This window comes from Aplidium turbinatum, chromosome 13, assembly GCF_918807975.1.
Source record: "Aplidium turbinatum chromosome 13, kaAplTurb1.1, whole genome shotgun sequence".
Lineage (NCBI taxonomy): Eukaryota > Metazoa > Chordata > Ascidiacea > Aplousobranchia > Polyclinidae > Aplidium > Aplidium turbinatum.
This window is the reverse complement of record NC_137484.1, coordinates 13,452,228-13,471,570: the sequence shown is the minus strand read 5'-3', so window position 1 is coordinate 13,471,570 and position 19,343 is coordinate 13,452,228. Positions and strand designations below refer to the sequence as shown.

Sequence of the window (19,343 nt, the reverse complement as noted above, 5' to 3'; positions counted from 1 at the left end):
GGACTCTGATCAATAGCCAGAACGGAAGAGTAGGGTTAACCTACCTGAACAACACGAAAAAAGGTAGTCTCAAAGAGCAAATCACAACCGCTTTTTGTTAAAAATAGCCTATTGTTACGGACAATTTTCATATCAAACGTCATATAAAACCGTTCAGGTCTACTGAATCGTAGCGTATTACGTAATGGGATATTTCTAAAAAATGAGCAGATTGCAAAATCGTTGCAAGACCTGTAAAACATTGCGACTGCAGCATAACATTACATCATCGTTAAATCTTTAATAACTTGAACAGGTGTAAGCCAAACTTGAACAGGTGCTTGAATAACTTATCATTGCTTATCATTATTACGTCACAGTAACTGCTTACGTGCGTTTGAATTATCGCAATTTATTCTCGTCATTTTAAAATTGTTGCTTGAAGAAGTTGGTCTCAAATTTAACTGTTTTGCTTAGTGCTTGCCAGCTGGACAAAATTTCCGTTTTTTATCCAAGTAATTTGCATTGTAGTGACAAGTTTAGTGGTGTATCGCGTTGCACTTCAATTTCGACAGCCAGTGGGCTATTTTTTACAGAAATACAATTCTCGAATAGACGTTTTCGGAAAAGTGTTTCTTTTCGATCATTACATACAGACGAACGGATCCGGGAACTTTATGTTACAATTTTCCCACGAAGAGATTATGGTTTACCGCTGTGACCACCTATCAACACGTCAATAAAGAAAAAAAGGCAAGATCTCCAGTTCAAAAGTATGGTGATGCACAAAGGCATGACAACCCATCACCCAGACAACAAAATCCGCGATTTTTACGTTGATTCAACGTGTAGCTAGACGGTGAGCCAAGTATAAAATGACCTAATTTTGCTGTCTGGGAATGCCATCATTTCTAATTTCAGAATTCGATGCTTACTAAACCCTAAAAACACGTGAATAGTCACAATGATATCTTAGTCCATAAACACGCGATTCGCCAAACAAACAAATGGCAAGAAGCACTGATGGTAATATGGTTGTATGCGTGTATGCAACAATATTTGAACAGCTTAGCATTCAGCAGCATCTGCTTGATGGATGTAGCGCTAGAGAGCTCTGTCGTCTCTGACATCACACGTATACATCACTAGATTTGTCCAGAAGGTTCTGCCTTGAGCGCATAATTGCACGTCTCGGGAATTCAATTCAATAATCGGGATTCAACTTCAGTAATCAACCGTTTGTTAGGCGCTATGCCGAATTCCTACCTTGGTTCATCGTTATGTAGATTTGCAGTCGTGTTGCGTTGTGTGATCGTATGTAAAACTCGCCATTCCACACTAGAACCTTCTTAAAGAAGTTTAAATCATGATTCTTACTCAAAATATAGAAATCAGTCTTGGTAATTCTAAATCAATATATCAGTTTCGTTATTGCTACTGCTTCTATTTTTTGCCGCTGCCAGTATGACGTTTAAATCAGTTTAGTGTTATGTTCATAGTCTGTATATTATGATTTCTGGTGCAGCAGCTATAACTTCTGAATCAAGACTGTTAATAATGTAGAGGCGGCAACATTTTTGTATCCAGTTTTTGGTGGTGGAGCTTTAATCATTCCGGTGTTTTTCTTTATTTTTTTGTGTTGCTGGATCGAAGATTAAAAATTATAAACGATTACATTGTGAGCAAGCATTGACCGTCTGATTGAGTTAGCAAACAATACAGCAGCGTAGTCGACCTCGTGTCCTATCATTCCTTGCCGACTTCGCCCAGGAATGTTGCCATCCCACTGATGGCTGTGCATGGGTGGATACGCTGAAAAGCAGCGTCCGCTACAATGGACATCCACAGGCAACAGTTAACACTTTACCAGTTGTTAATTGTGGTGATCGTATCTTCGTCAATGGCGCACTGCAAAACTTAAACTGTATCAGTGGTTTAAAGCCTTTGCACTACAAGTATGCGAAACTGCCAGGATTAAGCTCTCAAAGAAGCTTTCCAACTTCAATGATAAAGATCAAAATTAATCAGCAGAAATCGATATTTCAAAGACCTAAGATCTTTCAAATTCCTAAGTTTTAAGAATGAAAATTCCTAAATCCATTGATAAACAACCACACCACCATACCGTTTACTAATATGTGATATAAAACCACTAAGTGGGGTAGTCTCGCCATTTTTACTATGCAATCACAGCTTTTTTTCTTTTCTGTTGTTCAAGCAACTTAAAAAACATAACGCAACGTTGAAAGCAAAATAGAAAAACTGTTACTCAAGGCTGCTGGAGCTAGAATCACATAATTTTGAAGAGGAAGACCTACAAGTCAATCTCTTCCAAGCAACATATTTTTAAATAGTTTTTGGAAAAACAAGGAGGGTAATATTGGAAACATTTTGCTCATTGGATGACAGTATGAATATCTCAAGCATATTTTTCAGAAATGATAATGTCGGTATACCGGGACAGTTGGCAAGACATTCAGCTGCAGTAACAGAACGTTTCGTCAACGTAAATCTCTCTTTGTTACATGACACAGAGCAGAATATGTGTCGGTCATTTGCAGAAAGAAAAGTGACTCTAGCAGAAATTGTAGCCTGCTTCATATCTATACTTACCGTTATTGAAAATTTTGTGATTTTGATTGCTATTACGAATGGTCCAAGAAGTTTAAGAAAACCACCCTATTGGTTTATAGCAAGTCTTGCTGCTGCCGATCTGCTGACGGGTGTGGAAGTAGTTTTGGCGATATTTATTCCTGTTGGAACGTCGCCACTATCCCGGATATTACTCAAGGTATGTAAACTAGGTTTTGACAAGACATTATTTAAGAATTAAAATTCTTTATAATTGTGAGGAATATTTTCCCTCTAAACCTTTTTCTTACCAACAGTCTAATCAAGTCTGTCTGTCTGTGATTAGATTATCATAACTAAACAAATGCTCCGGAAAGAGCGGAAACAATATCATATTACAATGGCATCTATGGCATCTTGGCATACAATGGCATATTTTAGTTATCTATTTTTATTTCAATAAATTAAACAAGAACATGCCCTCTCCAATCAATACAGATGCCTTATTTCCATATTGTGATTGTTGTTCCGCAAAATATCACTAAAAATAAATAAACATTTTAAGGCAACAGCAGCCTACGTCCAGGTGACAAAACATTTCCATTTTTCCCAAATATCGGGCCCAATGTTGCTCACATTGAAAATTGAGAAAATCTGGTGAAAATGGCTAATTATACTCAACAAACGGACCCATAAAAAAAATGTAGGCCTAGTAGCCCCAAACAGATAATCTTTTCGTTGAACGCTAGACAGAAAATGACGGCAGTTTTTATCATTGCAGATTGTTTGTTCTAAATTTACCAAAATGTAAAGTCAGAACTTTTTAGTCAAGCTCTGGTTTGTCAAATTGGTCGTGTGGACAAAAAAAATGGAAAAAAAAATATAAAAGGCCGGAAATCTAGCAAGTTGGTTGATTTTGAATCTTTATCCTCGGACTGACAAAGTCTTGACATAGGATGTTCCTAATAGTTGCGCGTACTTGTAGAAGCTTTTGACACAGGGCCGGTTACCGAGATTGGCAGAGTGAAATTTCCGATTGTTGAAGTCTTGTTGCCGGAGAATTATTCCAGCCATTAGGTGCCGCTTAATGGAGAGCAGTCCTTAGAATGCGTTTCTCAAGCGCACACTTCGAGAGTCGAACCAGCGCCGCTTGATCTTGAAGCTTCTTCGTTCACGAAGTCACGCGCTAACCAACTGAGCTATCGGGGCGGACAAAACCCTACCAAAACAACTAAAATGTTAACACACACATTGAGCCGTGACATTGATATATACTCGATTAGGATAACGATAGGTAGTTTTGCCAGGGATAATTAACACACAGGCAACGCATTTATGGAAACATGATAAGAGTTGAACAAATTCAGGTCAAGTCGTATCTGGGCTCAAGATCGGGCCATTAAATGAACAAATATCAGTTGTCGGCTATTCCTTGCTCATGGCTTTCACTAGCCTACAGTCTTTTCAAAGTAACAAAAAAAATTACTTTGTGTAAGTTTATTATTGATTATAAAGTTGTATATGGTGCAGCATATCGGCGGCCAGATTTAAAAGAAATTTAATAACATCCTACTGACCAATAAATGTTATCGTAAGTCAGGAGTTTGACACATGTGCTTGTGCCTTAATTGGTCGGTAACAACTGCAACATATTTTAGCTGCTGAGTACGCCTAAAACAGGGCTACTCAACTGGTGGACCGCGGTCCGAATCCGGACCTTCTGGATGTTGATGGTAGACATTGAGCTTTTAGAAAGAATAACCTCATTGCCACGTTTAAGGGCTTCTTTAAACAGATTTCTACTGGGAGGAAGCAATCTTTACTGTGATTATCTAATTATCTAAGTTGCTGAGGTGGCTTCGCCCCCCCCCCCCCCCCAGACTCCCCAACACTTTCTCAGAAATCCAAGTCGAGTTACATTTTACCTAAAACAGTGGTTTGGTACAGATAATTTAGCTTTCGTGGTTGCGTGTGAAATAACCTATTCACCAGACAGCTAAAAATATTCAATTTGTCAAACTGGACCTTTGTTAACGTTAGTTGAGTAACCCTGGCCTAAAAAATAAATTATACAATAATATTGTAACAACGATTATAATCAAAATCTGATCAAATGAGTTGCTTGGTGAGGTAAACTCACACTGCGGGCACCTTCTCCAGAAAACAAACCGGATGGGTCAAACCTACTGTTAAGATTAGTGTTAATCAAAGGTATTTGAATCGTGCGTGGCATGTCAAGAAGCAGTAGTGTTTGAACTTGATTTTATTATTGCAGGGGGTCGCAGTCGTTACCTTTATTGTGTCGATAAACAGCTTGCTTCTGGTCTCCCTTGACCGCTACTTGAGGATCGCACATCATGCCGATTACGAAAGATTTCTCAAAAAAAAAGTCATAATTTTTCTTATTTTTGTGTCATGGTTATTGTCTTTTGCATTGTTCTTGATCGCTCCCTTACTTGGATGGTCGTGCGCAAACCAGCACTGTTGCGCAAATGATGGTATGATTTGCTTTTGTTCTTATCACATAACATTTTCTGTTTCTAGTTTAGCAGGTGTTATGTACAGCTGCGTAAAAATATTTAAAAAGTTTCCTTAGCGTGGACCTACGTAATTTTGCGTCTTTCTAAAGTGCCTACGTGGAGTCGAGTTGTTGTTTTATCAACCTGTTTATAGGTGGCCTTTCGTTACGCAGAATACGAATCATTTTACTCAGAAACTGGTACACAAAGAAAACTACTAGATCCTTATTTGAATGTGGTCAAAACTAAACTTTACTAACTTATATGATTGCTTTACCAGTTCAAAGAATACCCGAGGATTTGGTGTTGGTAATTTCAACGTAAAAAGAGGTTTTCGTTACAAAGCTAAAATGTAGCGATCGATTTGCAATTTCTTTGTCCAGTGATATTTCTTATTCTCTCACCCCGTGCGTTAACCTACCATCTGCCAACGTAGGTGACTACCTATGTTCAGATTGTTTACCTATGTTTACTACCATTCAGACCACCATTCAAAAAACATTTTGTTGCAGGTATGTGCGTATGCATACGCAGCCAATTTGGCACCTTTGTCTGTATCACAGAATGCTCCCAATCCTTTGTGCCGTTTTCCAAAACCTACATTCTGTCTGGTGTTGTTTATTTCATCATATCCATTGTTGTAATGATTTCCTTCTACATGGCCTTATTCCGAGAAGTCAAAAAGAAGACCTTTGGTCATCGTATCAGCGGTTCTTCTGGAGATCAAAAATTGAAGGTGACTGACAGCGTTGGTGATCATAGAAATCAAACTGTTATATGCTATTCATCAAACTCAGTAAACAAAAGAAAGTAGGCTAATTTTTCGCCTGTTCAAAGTCTACAAGATCAAAGATAAATCAAATTAAATAATAGGCCTACTGGAAATAAAATAATTTCGTTTTATCTTGTTTTCACAGTTTAGGTCAATATCAGGGGATCGTATGCTTAGATATTTTTGTTTCGCAAGGTTTTGCTTTTGGCAGTGGCCCAGAAGTTGTTTACAGATCGAATTGCACCTATTCGGACTTCTTATTCTTGTTTGTTCATTTCCGGCACGTCGACTTGCTGGTGTGAAATTTGGTTTGCGGCTTCAACCTTGACAACTTTTGTGCGCACTAAATATGATAAACGACACAAAGCAGCGTCGACTTTCCCTGACATTGTAGGAAATAAATCAACATGGCGCCGATCTAGCTAACAATCCACCAAGCGATTGCTGATGGTTCCCAGAATGATGAAAGAAACCAACGCAATTCTTTTAGGCGTTTTTTAACATTTTCTTTCATGCATAACGGTGAAACGTCCAAATTTCATCGAATGAACCGTTATTGGGGGTAATCGATTGGACTCTTATTTAAAACATGCTTGGACGCAATGCATGAGGCTGGCGATGTTCAACCGTGAGAAATTTCGTCACTTTCCAACGTCAAACTCGCGTGGGAAATGTTGTCTGAAAGACACTTCTCATTACTGGTTAATGAGGAAAATCTCAACGATTAACGCTTAACAGCCAATCAATATTATTACTTTTTTTTAGATAGGCCCATGGTACTTCGCCAAAACCGCAGATTGAGTCTGGCAGCTCCAGACTTTTACGTAAACATAAACAATCAAATTGTGCCGTTTTTAAAGAAATAAAGCAAAGTTTGAGCTAAGTCTATAATTTTGTTGTAAAAATGCCAGATGTTCATTAAGAAATATAAAAAGAAACTGAGACAATTGTCAAAGTAAACTGAATGATCAACAGCAAATTTGCTTCCAAATGGCTAGTTCAAGTATTCAAAATGTTGGATGATTGAAAGCGCTAACGTCATTTGCATTATATTTCCCGAATGAGTAATACCGTTTCAAATCAATTACATATTATTGATACTCTTTGTAGTCTGGGTGTCTCATTACCCTACATGGCTTTGCCTATACCTCCGGAAATCAAAAAGCAAATTTGTCTCGCTTGTTCGAAAGCTGCTGCTTCATTCATTTTTCAAAACGTTTGCACAGTTTGTCAGCTTTTTATTGTTAAATTTCCCTTTAATGTTTAGGCTTGTCCTAATGTCCTTTGACTTTGATCTGCGGTCAGAATATCTTGACTTTATTGAAAAGTGATTTTGAATGTCAATTCAAGTAAATTCTATCCTTCTTTTAATGTGACTAAGGGGAATTGGGAATTATTAAGTCAAATAAGTTAGCATAAAAAGTGTTCAATGAAAATGAAACAAGCCACCAACACCAAATATCTTTGTCTATTTCAGCATGGAACTTGCTTATCTACGGTTAGTCAGGTAGCAAACAAACATGCATGGCTGTTTTAAATGTACAGTTTCAATGTTGACGCTAAATTGTTAAAAAATATTATTTTGAAGAATTGAATTAATTAATGCTTATGCGTGCATCCAACAAGGCATAACCACAAGTTTAACTTGAAGCAATAGTTTATATTTTTCAACTCCAACAAGTTTGCACTCTAGCTTTGAAAGCTTGGCATTATTGACATTGCTGCATGGACCGCATGGTTGTAGCTTGCAAGTTGCAAGATCTCGATTTTGTTTTGTCTTTTTTGTTTTTAATAAAATGCGGTAATAAATACCGATAGCTTCTTCCTAGTTCAACAACTGACTTGATGATAACTTATTACCAAAAATTAAACAGAAGTAGGCCTTCCAATGTCGAGCCATGCCAGTATAGAAACTAAAAATTATTTATTTTATTTTCTTGTACGTTTTTGTATATATATATATATATTTTTTTTTTTGAACAGCAAGTGCTTTGGAAAACGTGCCTTTGAAGAATAAGTTTGCCACATTGGGCTATCTGCTACTTTGCTGTACCGTATTAGAATAAATACACTGGGAGTATGAAAAATAAAATAGCACCCGGCAATCGCAAAAATATTCACCAATTTGTGCTTTTCAGAAGCGAGAATTACAATTGGCGAAAACTCTCATAATCACGTTGGGAGTTTTTGTAATCTGTTGGCTTCCTGTGATGGCACTGTTTGTAGCCGATCTAAGCATCAAGCATTCCACTGACCAACTCGCCAAAGGTAAGTCTTACAACCACGGTATATGATCAATTTGTGAAGTCGTCTTACTTTTTGCATCTTTTAAATGATCTAAAACCAGTTGACGAGCTGAAACCATTGGTCTTCTCGCGAAATAACCACGCGCAGATTAGGTTTGAAAGACAAAGGATAATATGAGATCTTTTGACTTAAATTGTTACTTTATGAAGTTCATAGAATAACATGAAGCAAAAAAAAATTTATTACAAACTCACAGTAAACATAGTGACGAAAGATTGTAGCTGAAACATTGCATAAATTAACGCTACAAAATAAAATCATTTTTATGATTGTTAAAATTGAAAAAAAGTATGACAAAAATTCAACACTTCTGGACCTAAGCTACTGTAAATGATGATTGGCGCAAGTCCAAAGCATAAACAAAATATCACACGCAACTTCCCAATACAGTAGCTACTGGTAACTTTCTTGTACATTTTCCAGACAGCACATCAACGTCCTTTTTACATTGATTCAATGGAGCTTGAATCAATATAAAAAGCGGTTGATTTGCTGTCTGGGTAACAACGTTGTACTTCCAGAACTTTCGATGATTACAAGCATAACGTTTGTGTTAATTCATCATTAAATGTAATGGATACAAGTTTTTGCACTAACAAGAACTGGTAATTTAAGCTTGTATGGTTGCATTTTACACACCTTGTTTTTAGCGTTTAAAATTATAATACTATTTGGGTAGAGAGGTAACTTTTTTAAACCATAAACAGACATAACTCAGCACAACATTACATTTAACATTATAAAAATAAAAAAAATAATAAGCGAACGTTTTCAGCTAGTCTTACAGCCCTTTTCAAGCTTAGGCCTATAAGCAAAATATTTTGAAGGAAATACTAAAGAATCATACAGTATCACAGCAAAAAAATATGGTAAAATCTAAACATTTGAGAAACTGCTTAACTTGCTGACACATATATTTTGCTTGCTCTTGCTCACGTACTTATTTATTTGACCATATTTTTGCTGTGATACTGTTTACATACAATTCATTCTTTTTCGAGTCAATTAACTCTTGTTTTTTTGGGGGAAATCAGACCAGACAACTGTAACAGTAATAATAGCACATAGCCTACCACTCGATAATTTCATTTGTACAGTATTTTTGTATTTTCCCCTTTGATATTATTTTAGAAAAGGCCTCTTGTTTTCGAGAGGTGCGTTAGTTTTAAAGGTATCTCGTTGGTACCGGTCGAACTATCCTCTCAACGGTTCTGGGTATGTTTCAATGGTATCTCCAGGTGCCGAGCAGATGCGTATGACAATGTTTTTCAAAATGCGTTAATTCTAATGTAAAATTTCTTTTTCAGCATTTGACTTTGCTTTGGTTCCATCAGTTGTGAATTCTTTTCTTAATCCAATTATTTATTCTATTCGGTTACCGCGTATGCGTTGCGCAGTCAAGCGAATCATTTTGCCTTGTTTATTTCGAGGAAAAAACAGCAGGTGAGAAGACCTTTATCTTTGTGTGGCGAAACAAAATTTTGGTTAAATATTTTTTGGTTCATATTTTATTTACTCTTCAAGTATAGGATTTAAAAAAGTTTAAGTGCTAAAACAAAATTGATATGTTTGAAACTGTCTCCTGCTTTGCTATTGAGTCACTTCCTGGCAGCAACTTCCACCCACACGACAATCTAGAACACTTCAGTAGTCGTTATTGTGCACGCGGGGAATTTACGTTGAAGTACCGGTAGATCAACAAAACATTCTGTGTAACGCACGTGAATCCTGATGTATTTAGTAAGGAAACGTGAGACATTTTTGTCTTACTCCTGGAAATGTTTTTGGTAGAAAAGGAAGAATCATTGATAAATTATTCAATTAAAACATCTGCGATACTTGACATAGCCCACAACAAGCATGTGCAACCTTTTTGTTTTACTGGCGGGCCAAATATAAAACTTCGAGTGATAACGCAGGACGCATCAACTTTTTTTTTTAAATTAGTCTACTTTTCTTATGAAAGTATAGGTTATTGCGTAAAAACTAGCAAGTAAATCGGAGAAAGCTAGCCTAAAATACAACGGTCAAAATAAATTTGTAGTTTTTGGAAAATTCAAAAATGATCTCTGAAAAACAGATGTACCCAACGTCATTTTTACGTGTGTGAACTATTGTAAGGTAATTTATAGCGACGTCCACGTCTACACGAATGAATAAGCTGCAGGTGTTGGCCTTCAGAGAACGTTTTATGTAGCCTACGCCTTCCATTGTCATTACAATTGTTTATCAAATTGTTTATACAATTGTTTTGTTCTCAAGGACCTGAAAATTTTCCTAAAACGGTGGTATCATGCTCTCTGCACTGCAATCGCAATACTGTAGTAATAATAATGTTATAGTTTTATTTATTGTCGCTCTACAACAGCTAAGGTCTTTTAGCGACAGGGCTCATTTTTAATTCTTTATCAGGTTTACGATGTCATCACATTATTCCCCGACTTATACTCCCTGCGTTATAAAAGAAAAAACACAATCGGTACGGTACCGTTTTAAGGTTTCATCTTCGGTTTGATCCGACCTGTAATCGATCTCAGATCTACAAGCACCAGAGGCGAAACCATTATTCAGCCACTGAGCTGGTTAGCAATACTGTGACCTGTTTTCATCGGGGATTCAATGAGCTCACTAAGCCTACTCACTATGCTTCCAATTTTTACGCAACCATTATTATAAAAACAAGAAAAAACTAGAAAATGGCGGAATATTGACAACAGCAAAACATTCTCAAATTCAGTGTCAAAATCAAGCCCAAAAACTAAAAAAGCTAGCGAAAAAAAACAAGAAACCCGCAAATCCCAAAAAAATGCCAACTTAAACACATACAAGCCCGAGTTTACGCAAAAACTATAAGGTTGGCAACACTTTTCCACACACTTCTACACACTTGCGCGAAAAAAAAAATCCACACATTTCTAAGTGCTAAACTTTCATCGTGAAATTGCAAGGCAGCATTACAGTATTGTATCACAAACCCTCAGCGCAATATTACATAGCGTGCGAAAATTTACTCTTGATGTGAAGATTAGGTGCAAGTCACAAAGTTTCTACAATTCACTGCTCGCCTCCCTCAATTCGATTCTACGCCAATGCTGGAAACAATGAGATATAATTTGTGACAGCTAGCACTCAGAATACGATTTCAGTATTATTCTAAGTACCACGCGGGCAGCGGAAAACAACATGGTTGTACATGTCTGGTCTACAATAACAACAATTTTATTGATTTTTGATCTGTCTACTTTCACGCATGGTTTACTTTATCATTGGGAAAGGGTCGTAACTACAACAAAGTTTTGTTTTCTAAACTTATCTCCCCCACTGAGTAGATTAGCCTACTCAACAGTCTCATTTGTTTTGTAAAAAAAAGCGTATTAAGAAGACCTCTAAGTTTGGTCGGTTGGTTTTGAATCGTTATTATTGGACTGAGAAAGCCTTGATAGTTTATTCCTGGTAGTTTCGCATACTTGTACAGGCTTTTAACGCAGGGCCTGTTACCGAGATATTGGCAGAGTGAAGTTTTCCATTGTTGAAATGTTGTTGCCGAGGAATTATTCCATCCACTAGTTGCCGCTGAATGGAGAGCAGTCCTAAATGCGTTGCTCAAGCGCACACCCCGAGAGCCGAACCAGCACCGCGTGATCTTATCGGGTGCTTAACCACTGAGCTAACGGGCAGACGAATTTGCGAATAATGATAGTGGCAAAGTATTCAATTTAATTTTATTTGTCTTTGTTGAAATGCAACATTAATGATGATGTTAAAATAGAGTTGCCTACGACAACTAATCCTGCAAAAGGCAAAGGTGGCAAACACACAATATAACTTGATATGCATATGATGTAGACTCAAAACTTACATGTGGGTGAAAGTAAATTTAGCACGCCCACCAAACCTTATACCAAGTAACAGCTTGGTAAAGCTTTGCAGGAAATAGAAAGTTTAAAAAAGAAATAAGCTACTCTAATGTGTGACGACAGTAGGCTACTAATCAAAACGTGCGCTACAGCTCATGCAATCAATAATAAAGAACATGTGGTGCGACATACGTAACAGCTTAGTACGTCGTTAATTATAATTCCTGTTTGCGTTTTCACGAGTCAGTAGTTTAATACAAAGTTTCCCTGACTGTGTGCCGCGGCACACCACTAGTGTGCCACAAGACGATCGCATATGTACCCGAAAGTCTGGAGATTGTAATGCGATATGTCAAATTAATTTAAAAGGGAGCATTGCTTTCATCCATGCGGTGGCCTATACAAGGCCTTCACTAGAGGTCACCACGATTTCATCTATTTTTTACATTGCAGTAAAAGTAAATTATTTTATTGATTTATGTAGGCTATTCATTAAAGTAAAGCTAACTTTAAATAATTTCTATTATGTATAGTTTATTTAACGTAGCAGGTTCGATCAAAAAGTTAGTAAAAACAATATTTCGAGAACAAGATTGACCGAGTAAGTCAATGTGCCGCGGTAGATTCCACAATCCTTTGATGTGCCGTGATCCAAAAAAGTGTGAAAACCGCTGATTTAATAAAAATACCATATTGCAATTTCCGCTGGCTCTGTCGTTCAAAAACTCTCAAAATATGGATTTCAAAACTTGCATGAGCATTGAGCAATGTCATGCAAAGTCAGACGGATGTGCAATGTTTGCTTTCGTGATTGATACGTGGTAAACTTCATATCGGTACCAGAATCAATTGAGATCTGCCACTTTTTCTTTGCGTCACACAACTCACAGACATTCCATGAACTGTTGTGCCATTGACTCTCAATTTCGTGAACTCGTGGTATAAGCTAGTGATCACAGGACTCTAGCCGGCTATAACCTGCTGTTGGGCCATGTATAGGGGGGGGGGGGGGGGGAATTAATTCATAGTCTGAGCTGAGCTATCGTCCTGACTGATTCAACGCATAAACTCAAAAGTCAAAACATTGCACTTTAAAACATGCTCACAGATATAATATCATGTAGCATTGTAGCTTATTTGTTACACGATAATAGATCAAAGGACAGTGCCAACAAGGTTCCAAGAAGCACGTTTATCGAATTTAAACTATAAATCATCAACAGACATAACTCAGCAACAACACAACATTTAACATTATAACAACAACAAAAAAATAAAAGGCAAACATTTTCGGCTAGTCATACAGCCCTTTTTTTTCATTGCTGGCTGTGGGAAGTATCAACGTGCCGCCAGGTCCTCCAACAAAACATTGCCCGAAAGGAAGAGGAAATTACACACAATATTGTCGAGAAAAGGGACTTATCCTATCCAAAAAAGAAATGTCTCTAGGAAAAGGAATGGAAATGGGCGCAAATGAGTTGTGTCTCAATAAGACTCGAATAAAAAAAGACGTTCTTTTCTTTTTAGTTTTCAGCCCTCCTGGAAAGATCGTAAACGTAGACTATTTATAGGAGGACGTAACTCAATTTAAAAAAAAAACTCTCTTCAGCTGACAATTCGAGGGAATTCCTCATATAATATGATTATGAATACGGTAGCCTACCAATGTTTCTTTTATGTTTGGTTAGTGCTTTTCAAAGTGAGAGAGAAAAGTAAACATAATATTTATTGTGACTTTTGGAAATTCAAGTTCAATTTTTAATGTTTCTTACTTTTTTGATTGCCAAAAACCGTTTCACCACCTAGTGAGTAATACACCACAATTGCTACCGTTCTGTCTGCCAAAAGTTTAAGGAAATTTAAAGCGCCTAAAATAGCTTTGGTTTCAGGAAATAGCCTACTGTAGCCAATCTCTACAAATAGGGACAAATCTTCTATAGGCCCAATTTATACCAACGTAAGATTTTTTTTCATTTGGTAAACTCATATTTTGACTCTGTGATAATGCAATAGGTTATATTTCCATAAAATGTTAAAGTGACAATTTAAAAGGTAAGAATATAACCATCCGTCAAAAGAGATACTCATAGTCTCTAAGTGATATCTGGGTATAATTATCTCAAAAATGCTTATGTAAAAAACTAAAAAAATTTCATCCGCCCAAAGTCGATATTTTTGTTGAACTTGATGGAAGAGTTCAGGGGCAGTGAGGAAAGTAGCAATAAAATAATGACATTTTTAAAACTCTTTTGATGCTTGAATGAAGTGTGAACTGTTTGTGTTTAGTGGCCCTACCTGTGCTACAAGAATGGTAACGTGGTTTTGTTATATAAGATACTACATGCAAGTGTTTGCGTGGTTGCATTCTTGGAACCACTTTGTAATTAGCTTCCTGTTTTTAACCGTGTGTTATTAATGGATTTTTATAGCGCTTTTTTTTCGAAACGTTCTGATTCAACCCGTAAGCAAATTAATCACTTGTCGTCCATTGTATTGACTGTGCCATTGTGAAATATATGAATTGAATCATCATGCCATGAAGTTAGTCAACGTATTAACATCCCATTTATTTACAATGATTTATCATGGGTTTGTATTGTTATGCTAATGCACGTCTTACTCATTTACAAATGTAAGAGCAATGTTTTTGATGTTGAGAATTTGTTCAATGTCGCTCTCACCCGAAAGGCTTCTCTATAAACCAGTGGTTCCCAACCTTTTGGTTGTCACGGACCCCTTTAGACAAATTATTAATTCTGCGGACCCCTACCTAAATTTTGCCTCAACTACAGTACTGTGTCATATTGTATTGCCGCTATGACTCCTGCGGCAAATATCAGGTTAAACAGTTGCTCAAATAAGAAAATGAATGAATTGTTCAAGAAATGTCAGCAGTATTTGAATATTAAGGTGATCCAAAGTGTCATGCCGAAACTTTTTCAACGTAAGCAAATTTGTGGAGAGGGCTGTTGTTGCCTTTCCTGAACTAAACGACTGAACTGTGGTTGAGTTTTTGACAATGCAACACGCATGTCATCTTCAACGTCCAGGCGATTTCGATGTTTAATCTTTATTGTAACAAGAGCTGAGAATTGTGAAGAAAGGGGCGTTCTTCCCGGCCATCAGCACAAGGCTGAGCACTCACTAGTACAGCGAGCAGTTGCGATTCGCTAACCATTACGGTGTAGCTTCCACCTAACAAAACAATAATCGCTTGCTTTGCCAAGAATGGGTAGGTTTGCAGTTGTGAGCACCAAAATTCTTCCACAGTTTTTGAATGAAATTCAATGCGTAATAACTCTTTTAATCTCAAATCAGTTAGGTCATTTTTACTGAGATCGTCGTCGCTAATGTTGTTTAAGTCAAAAAGAAAAGGATTTCGAATCCATGTTTCAACTTCGTTCGGCAGGTGTTCTAAATTAAAATAACGACGAAATGAGATTTGCAGGGCTTCCCAGTGTGCGCAAAATTTTTCTCTCATAGAGATCAAAAGAGTACATTCTCTTTGAGTTTCATCTATCAAGATAAGATCTTCTAACATTGGAAAGTTAGTGTAATTACTTGCTTCCAATCTGCGTTTTCAAACCGGCAACTTGGCTAAAAACGCCTTCAGTTTTTCAGCTGCATCAATTATTGTCACACCTGGTCCTTGAATGCCACGATTAACATTATTAATATGACCGAAAATATCGGCTAAGTAGGCCAAGGCCATGCCGTGTAGAACATTTTTACTCTCAAACAACTTTGAGAGGGGACTTCCTTTTGCTTTCAAAAGAGTTAATACCTCATTTTTTAGCTACTGCAGTTGTTTTAAAAGTTCTCCTCTAGATAACCAACGTAGCCTAGGCTACCTCAAAATGATACAAAAGTACTTCGTAATCTGACCCTACTTCTTGACAGAGCGCTTTAAAAGTACGGTGTACTTGACACAATTCAATTCAATTTATTTTTCTTTGTCAGAATGCAAAAGAAAAGATATTGTGAAAAAGAAATACGGTAACAAAACCAACAAAAGGAAAAGGTGGCAAAACCTTAATGGTTTAAGACATTTGCAGACTAGACACATTTGCATTTAAACAGATAGATGAAAGTAAAAAGATCGCTTTTCTTTTTTTTCCCCAAAATTCATCAAGGTAATCACGGACCCTCAAATGCTTTCTCACGGACCCCCAAGGGGTCCGCGAACCCCAGGTTGGGAACCACTGCTATAAACGCTTACCACAAATCGATGCATAAAACAACTTGTCAAAACAGACAAAATTATTGACATGCGTGACTGTAAGATTGTAAAATAGCACGTAGGCTACCAGGGATATCTAAAGATATCTTCTTTAGATATCCCTGTAGGCTACTCATGCGTCGTGATCTATGGTATTCACTTTTCATTGGCACGCGATATCGGGAGATAATCCGTCAGCGATGTTATAAATGGATTCGCTTTTATAACATAAGCCGATCTGGTCATTTGTAAATTCAATTACTAATGCAATTTGTTAGTTCAACCGCTTTTTTTATTAACAGATATAATGGTGCAACTTGGGCTACCAACACGTCTATGGATCGCTCGATTAAATGCAAATCAGTTAGAAGACGAAATGAAAACTTATGCGACAAATCAGCGGGAAGCAGCAACAGTGAAAACGGAAAGTCGGTTGTCGTCCATACAAGATCGCAGTTCGCTTCAGCGAAGTCGCTGACCAGTGAAGCGTCATACAGTTGTGTTTCGTTACTACATCAACCGTCAATAGCAATGGTGCCAAAAGGGTGATAAAAAATGGAAAAACTTTCCTGGCCAGCAAAATCATTTTTATTTCGTTGATACGGTATCTGCTCAAACACCTAGACTAAGTCGCCGGCACTGCTCAATGGTTGTATAAGGCAGAGCCCCTCGACCCTTTGAGTGGCGATGAAGATTCATACGAAGAAGAAGAAGCATCAGCAAACGTGGAAAACATGTAAAAAAGACAAATTTTGCAAGCTGAGTAGGCACCGAATGACCGAATCAAAGATTTGCGATGATGAAAGAGTGTGACGCATTTTCTCAATATAGAATTAGAAAAAGCGGGGGCCACAAAGAAAAAGTTATAGCCTAATGTTGCACAGATACTCCGAGTATCAAGAGACTCCGAATATTTGTGTGAATTGATCTGGAATTGTTGAATAAATTAATGGTTTATGTATTAACTTGAACATGTGGAGTTGTCCCAACTAGCAAATGAGTCCTATGTTACAATGTAATTCCACGTCTTCAAACGTTGAATCGATGTAGAAAGGACTGATTTCCAGCCTGGAGCATAACCAAAAAGGTCATATAGGCTAATTGTCACTTAATTCAGCATATTTTTCAAGAACAAAGTTTCGTACAATGATGGCTGTTTGAGACAAACCTGTTTCGAAATACTTCGTTTTATTTAAAACTTCTTGTCTTTATTTTGTTATAGTTTCTCAGTGAAGAAATTTAGGCTACTTGGTTTCATTTCGAAGAAAAATTCTTTATTTCGTTGTGCGTTCGAAACGCAACCAAACACATATGAACTTTGGAAAGCAGAAAATAAAGCACAATTTTAAACGGGTAGGCTATCTTTGAGTCTCAAAGCAGTAACAAGTAAAAGTATGCATGAAGACCAGGGTGAGTTCACCATATCGAAGTGAATTGTTGTTTTAACACAAAGTGCCTTCGACTTATTTTGGTTTTGAATTGAGCTACTCCAATGTTGCAGACTAAAACATTTTGTTGAATTTGGTGTTTTTATCTCTGCTGAAATTGCTGATCAACTACGTTTATTTTTCTGAGTCGCTCTGTGCGCTGCATGGAGTGCATACTTTAACCAAAATAACAACGTAATCTGGAAAATGCTCAATTTTTATTTTTTGAATAGCCAACGAAGTATTGATTTTAACTTTTTCGTTATGTTGGTCCTGACAGTGAGCAATATTTTGATAAACATCAATATAATAAAAGTATAGGGCCATTTCTTGTGTTTGTTGTAATCTTAAAATTTTGATAGCAAGTAAAAGTTTTATGAAGCAAAACAGTTTGGGGCTTCTTGATCATTTTAAGTGATCTATAGCTTATCTGCCTCTAGTGCCGCAACTATTGCCGGTGCAGTGCACTGGGCGCGAAATTTTTTTTTCCCACGAACTTTTTGCTATTTCGCATAGAGTTTTTATTTATACCGTGTGAATGCAGACGTTTTTCGGTGACGCGGTTGGTTCAGTGTTTGCGCCCTGTGCCTTATAATCATGAGGACATCGGTTCGACGCCAATCGAAGTCATTTTTTTTTTCTTTTGGCTTAGTCTACATTAATTTTTGCGGTGCACAAAAGCTTCTCAAAAAAAGTAAAGTTAGGGCTAATGGGTTAGGGTTAATTCTTAATCGGAAAATCTTACTTTTAGACTAGTGACCAAAATCAATTTCTTTACTCAACTTTTTTAAACTTGACTTGACCGGGCAGGCCCGGATTTAGGGGGGGCAGTTGCCCCGGGCCCCCCGACCAGTAGCGGCGCCACGGGGTGGACTGGGGTAGACATGTCCACCCCACTCCTATTTAGGGTCAATTTTGTAATTCGTCGAGATCCGATGAGAAAACTTGGGGGGTGTATGCAGGAGGTTAGGGGGGTCTAGTGACTGCGTCATAAATTAATTTCAACTTCTTACGTATAAATTACTTTTGCAGCATTGACATACAAAGAAATGAAGAATCTTCAATTGTTATCGCTCTGTTGTATTGATTGATTGTAGTCTAATTTTACTATTTTGAGGTGATGGCTTTTATCACAACTGAGACACAAGCTTTATAAGACCTAATAGGCAAAGGTTTTGATGGGGCCACCAACATTTCAGGCAAGGATGAAAGTGTACAGCAACACCTAGTTGCAGCGAGTGCCAAAAACTGTCGGTATATTTTCATTGTTTTGCACACCAATTAAATCTTGTGCTTGGGCGCAGTGTTAAAAACGTAGCGACAGTCAAAACAATTTTTAAAACAATTGGTAACATCTACCACTTTATGGACTGTTCTCCCAAGAGAGATTTTTTGTATGAAGAGCATTTGAAAAAGGAGGGAATCACGTCTGAAAAAATTGCATTGCACTCGTTATCTGATAGGCTACTACAGTAAATGGTCTGCACGTTCAAATTATCTGGATGGGGTTTTAATGTAGCCTCTATCCAGCACTGCTGTCAATGCTCCAACAAATGTCAAACGAAGGTAATGATGTGGCTACTGGTTTGTTGTTCCGCATCAAGCAATCTGAATTTGTTACTGCTAGTCTTATTCCTCATAAATGCTTTTCGTTAAGTAAACAGGCTTCGGATTATTTAAAAAGTGAAGAAA

At 37.2% G+C, this 19,343-nt stretch overlaps 1 protein-coding gene across 1 annotated transcript; it reads left to right on the top strand.

The window, feature by feature from the left end:
* Positions 1–2,389: 2,389 nt before the first annotated feature.
* On the top strand, positions 2,390–17,980 carry LOC145781662 (cannabinoid receptor 2-like). Its single transcript, XM_082593337.1, has 6 exons — positions 2,390–2,770; positions 4,826–5,048; positions 5,582–5,805; positions 7,980–8,109; positions 9,456–9,591; positions 16,527–17,980. The coding sequence occupies exons 1-6, from the start codon at positions 2,390–2,392 to the stop codon at positions 16,771–16,773; spliced, it is 1,341 nt and encodes a 446-aa protein (XP_082449463.1). The 3' UTR covers positions 16,774–17,980.
* The last annotated feature ends 1,363 nt before the right edge of the window (positions 17,981–19,343 follow it).